Source organism: Trachymyrmex septentrionalis, unplaced genomic scaffold, assembly GCF_001594115.1.
Source record: "Trachymyrmex septentrionalis isolate Tsep2-gDNA-1 unplaced genomic scaffold, Tsep1.0 scaffold13, whole genome shotgun sequence".
NCBI lineage: Eukaryota > Metazoa > Arthropoda > Insecta > Hymenoptera > Formicidae > Trachymyrmex > Trachymyrmex septentrionalis.
In genome coordinates, this window is record NW_017304438.1 from 140,209 (window position 1) to 146,141 (window position 5,933).

The 5,933-nt window shown below is 31.6% G+C and overlaps 1 protein-coding gene across 1 annotated transcript in view; it reads left to right on the forward strand.

Moving 5' to 3' along the window:
* LOC108756699 (venom acid phosphatase Acph-1-like) overlaps window positions 1-5,273 on the forward strand; it is a 16,903-nt gene extending 11,630 nt beyond the window's left edge. Inside the window, 4 exon segments of the mRNA XM_018500701.1 lie at window positions 3,449-3,657; window positions 3,779-3,970; window positions 3,973-4,028; window positions 5,213-5,273. Coding sequence (XP_018356203.1) covers window positions 3,449-3,657; window positions 3,779-3,970; window positions 3,973-4,026 — 455 coding nt within the window. The 3' untranslated portion in view covers window positions 4,027-4,028; window positions 5,213-5,273.
* Window positions 5,274-5,933: the final 660 nt, after the last annotated feature.

A 5,933-nucleotide genomic window follows, 5' to 3' on the forward strand; every position in this document is an offset into this window, starting at 1 on the left:
GAGTGTTGCTAAGGTCTCGGTAGTCTAAAGGTTCAGGACGCTCGCATGGAATGCAAGAGATCCGGATTCGACTCCCGGCTGAGGCAATATTTTTCGCAATAAGTTTATTACAGTTTTTTAAGATTTGGGAGAATTTGGGGGGATTATTTGTTTCAGATTGATTGTGTGAATCCGATAATTTCATCGGCTCTCAATTTATTTCTGAAATATTAATTCAATTTAATTGAATGTATATTAGATAGTAGTTCAACATCTTAACACTCGGACCGGGAAGGCGCTTTGTACTTAAAGTTTTAATATTGTAACAATTTAAAATTATCAGGAATTTCTCTTCTTTTAAATGAACCCCTCGAGTGGGGAGATTCAACCCTGTGGCCACTTAAAATTTTTATTCCCCCTTTTCTTTCGCATATCTGGGGATAATTAGCACCCATGACAAAAGATAACTTTTTTAAAATATCGAAACACATCTTTCATATATTATCTCGATTTTACAAAAATTATTACGAGGTATCCCCACTTTTTTGATAAACCCTGTATGCAGGATTTTTTGGAAACGTTACTTTATAAAAATAAAAGTGTTATCGTTACCGCTATTTTTCATAAAAAATAATTCAATAATTTAATTCTGATGCTAATGAACATCAGAATTGCTTAATTGAACAGGAAATTTTAAAAATTCACACAAAAATATTATTAAACACCAAGACCGACTTTTGACTGAATATGGCCTTTTTCATTTATTGTATTACCCAATATAAATCTTCAGTAATTTTTTATTTTAAGGTTATTAATATATACTGATATGTCATAAAATCGCGTCGATTAAGATGGGCAGGTCACGCGGCGCGTATGGATGAGAATCGAATTGCATATAAAGTACTAATTGGTAAACCGGATGGGAAAAGACCATTGGGAAGACTAAGACGTAGATGGGAGGATAATATTAGAATGGACCTTAACGAAATGGGGTACGAGGGTCACAAATGGAGGGATCTGGCTCAGGGACGGGAACAGTGGCGGGATTTGGTATTTGCGGCAATGAGCTTTCGAGTTCCTGACGCCTAATAATAATAATAATAATATATACTGATCTCTTTAAAAATTTTGAATATAATTTTCACAAACGCGCGCGCAAATTCTATTAAAAATTAAGCAATGTAGTAGCGTTCAAGGCATAAAAATAATAGGTTTAAGATCGCGTTTAAGATAGCCTGACCGCGTGACGTATGAATGCCACTGCATATTCGCTACTAAATTCGCGGCGCGGCGCTACAACCAACTTTATTCGGAGTTTTTATATATCGACAAAAATTATTTAGGAACTGAAACCGCAATAAAAAATCTAATATTGTAAAATGTCAGCGCGATCTTTTAATTGACCAGTCCGAATAAAATTGATGTTATTGTACAATATTACCCGAAATCTCGAGACCGAGTAAAATGTATCATTTTATCACATAATTGATTTTCAGATTTTTTCAGTCACACGTATAAACGTATGCATGTAAAATGTTTTGTTCATCACATTACTGTAATAATATTCTCACTCCTGCCCTGATAAAAATAAAAATCGGAGCGTAAATCGGATGTAATTGGAGAATAACAGAAGCGTAAACGAAATTCGTAGAAGAAGAAAATTCAAACAATGAAATATAAAAGAAGCATTTACGCTTCTTTTACATTTTAATGTTTCAATTTTTGCCTCCTAGAAGTTTCGTTTACGCTTTTGTTACTCTCTCCTTACATTTGACTTATGTTACGATTTTTATTTTCATCAGGGTGACTGCAATCGTCAGGACCTTGGTTGTCAGGAAGACGAAATACTGAAAATCATAGAGATATACAAAATTTCATTCTTTAGCTTACAATAACGGAATTCGAACATTCGGAATATCGCGACTGTTTGCTGTTCAGCTCGTGCTTGAATCGTCGAGCGGAGTACGTATCGGAGCATTCGTGAGGATAATGGATTCGGCTGTATCATATCTTACAGCGCAGACAGATATCATGCAATAATTGTTCGTTTAAGTTAAGACCATTACACGTACAAAAATTTTAGTCATAATCGTAAGGTCGTATGTAAATTGACCAATCACAGTCGAACGTTTTAAAACGTGAGTGCTAGCACCACAAATTTTGATTGTGATTGGTCAATTTGGTTGAGTCTTTACGATTATGACCAAAATTTTTGCAATGGCCTTTACATACGAGTATATGCGCAAAGTTGCTTATGGAATATATTCCACGTCAAACCGGGCACTTTTAAAATATCGTAATTTTTAATTTTTTTTTAATTTGCTGATATTTTACAGATAAAAATGTGAGATAAGTGTTGCGAAAAAAATTTGAGATTTTTTTGTAAAGTTATTCATGCTTGTAAATTGCAAAAATTTATAAGAAATGTCGCTCATGCAGCAAACATTCAAATTATTATATCACCGAAATCATCAGTCGTACAAAAAAATACAAGAGACCAATTTTAAAGATCTTAAATTGTTCTATGAATGGCTTATTTTTAAATTATCATTTTCATGTAAATAAATTATTTTCTATTTTTTTACAATTTTTATTAACATTTTTCATTATCAACTCACCAATTAAAAAATTTTGTAAAAATATTAACAATAATATGTTTAGTATTACCTAGGTGATGTTTAGTATGACCTAGGCTACTGTCGATAATAACTCTAAACTATTAAGGAAAAAGGTCACTAAACGGTCGCGGCTAGGTCAGTGCCTACTTTTATAAAATAATAAACGATTTATTAAGATTGTATATGTGAATTCACAACAAGTAAGAATTTAAAACCTAATGACGGTCGAAGTTGGATCTTAGCTACTTAAATAATTTCTATGTGAATTTTTATACTAAATATGTAGTTACTTGAACTGCACGCCGAATTAGTTTTTCGGATTTATAAACGCAATTATATAGGGTGCGTTCCGATATTCACTGCTAGTGCTAAAACTATATAGTATACGTTACGTGTTGTGCTATAGATTTTCAGTACTGGCAATGAAGTTCGGAACGCATAGTAGTATTTAACTCAGTGAAAAATGATAATGGAATCAATATCGAATCGATGTTGATTCAATATCAAAATCATCAAATTAATATCTAATCGACGTTAATTCGACATCGATTCCATTGTCATTTCTCATTGGGTAATTGCAATTATAATATATATGGTAGTATTTAATTGCATTTATGAGTCCGAAAAACCACAGGTATCCCCTTATAGAATCTAGCCCCTCAATTGCATACATATGTATGTATAACAAAATCTTCAAAAATTTTGACGTAAAATTTACAAATTAAATTTATTATATGTATAAAACTTTAATCTATTACAAATGTGATAGATTTTTTTACACGATTAAATTGAAAACTGCAGTTTTAATTAGAATTTTGTTAGTATAGTTACATGCTCTTGCATTATTTTAGGTCCAATGATCCGTGTTATGACAGACAGTATGATAGCTGCACAAAATCCAAATGCTGCGCCAAAAACGAAGATTTACTTATACAGTGGTCACGAGACCAACATTGCAAGTATGTTGCACGCGTTTGGTGTGTATAAGCCGCATGTACCTGAATATTCTAGCGCAGTTATTTTGGAATTGCAACAGATCCAGCAAGAGTATTATGTGAAGGTAAACATTTTTATCATACAAGCAATATATGTGTTATTCTAATAATGAAAGAAGAAATAATATACATATACATACAATTATATATATTATATATCATGTAATCATGTGTGGATTGTTTTAGCTCGTGTATTATCGGGGCATTCCACCAACTATCGACGATCTTACAATCCCAGGTTGTGACACACTGTGTCCCTTCGATAAATATCTGGATTTAATTGACGATTTAATCCCATCTGACGAGGAGATGATTTGCGACAAGAGACAAGCTCCGAATTACACTGGCACGGAATATCCTGCTGGTTTGCAGAATATTCATATTTTCAAGAATTTAATATAATTAAGAGATCAGCAATCGAGAAAAGCGTTTAGTGGTAATGTACATACCATATATACAATATAATTAATATGTCTAATCTTCATCTGTCTATCATATGCACTTTGTCATAAATATTACGATAAGATTTTTTTCATATTTATCATTCTTTTTCATATTTATTTATTTAATTGCTATTAAATATATTATGCATCAAATTTAAGAGATTACTTTCAATCGTGAAATATATCCAGAATCTTACATCATGGTTACAAAGAGAAAAACTAAAAAAACATTTTGAAGGTTAAAGCTTCAATTATAAGACACATTATAAACCATTTGACCAGCAAATCATTTCCTTTTATTAAATAATTTGAATATAACTGTAAAAAAATTTTTTAAGTATTAAATTTTGAAATCGTGTATGACACAATGTTGTTAAACAATGTTAAAAAACTTTTATTATAGTTATTTTGAAGCTTAAAGTCTCTTCTTCAAATTTTTTGAAATTTATTCTGCGACTCTTTTTCGCTGAGTTGTCCTATTTTCAAGTGAACTATATTTTTTAAACACTTTCTCTGAAAAATATTCATATGCAACAGGTATTAACTAATTGAATTATTTGCAGGTTAAATGATCAGATTTACATTTCATATTTAAAGAAGGAGCAACGAAATCAGGTTTATATAAATCGCAAACAATAAAATAAAAAAAATGTAATAAATCAAAATATCTGATTAATTCGTTAGAATTATATAGTTTAAAAATTGGAACTTCTCTTATTTCTTTGCACTTATATTATGTACTTATATTTTGTACTTATATATATATATATACTGTTGTTTGTTTTATTTCTATTTCGTTTGAAAGTCATTTATAAAAAATGTCCCCAGAAAATTTGAGACAATACTCAATGTGCAAGTAGGTCGGATTAAATTGGATCTAAAAGTTATGTACAATGTGCAATTTTTAATGATCTCAAATATTTTGAGACCTCCTGCATATTACGCCATGTATTACACTTCTTTTATAAATTTATGTATAATATAATATACAAATCCAGATATATATAACCAAATCTATTAAAATTACCTAATACAAATTGTGTGCTGCATACTGTGTTTGCACAACTCCGAGTAATTATGCCAAGAAATGTTTTGTTATCTGGGAACTTAGTTAGGAAATAATAATGCCATAGCGTCACAGTGATGCTATTTCCAGCTCGTTTATGACATTTTACAGCATGTGGAGGGGATACTGCAGCAAATGGCGCTGACGGTCGAGCCGCCGTCGTGATACACACACACAAAGGCATGAGCCCATGTCCGTGTGCGGTCGTGCTTCGGCCGTTTAAGCACGATTATGTATGTATTAGTCCAAAATCTAACTTGATCGTAATTAGCGCTTCTCGTATTTAGTTGATGTATTTTCATAAATGCTCTCGTTTTTAATCTTAATATTATTTAAAAAGAAGAAAGTTTATACATTAAAGTTTAAGTTAAAAATTGATTCTTTATATATAACACATGGATCAATAAGTCCCGAGACTAACAATGAAAACAACATTTTTTTTGCAAAATTTTTTTTTATTCATCAACATAATCACCTTTTAGGGTGATACATTTCAATACCATGTTTATAAAAAAATTTATCTTTCGCTTCAAAATAAGTTTCAGTTTCAGCGATGACCTCCTTATTTGAGCCAAATCTTTTTCCCTGGAGCATTTTTTTAAGATCAGCAAAGAGCCAGTAGTCACTGGGGGCTAAATCTGGCGAGTATGGGGGGTGGGGAAGCAGATCAAAGCCCAATTCGTTCAATTTTGCCATTGTTTTCATCGACTTGTGGCAGGGTGCATTGTCTTGGTGAAAAAGGATTTTTTAAACAAACTACAAAACGACTTTACTCTAACCTCGATAACTCAGCTGTTTCTAGTCCGATCGACTTAAAATTTTGACACGTTTC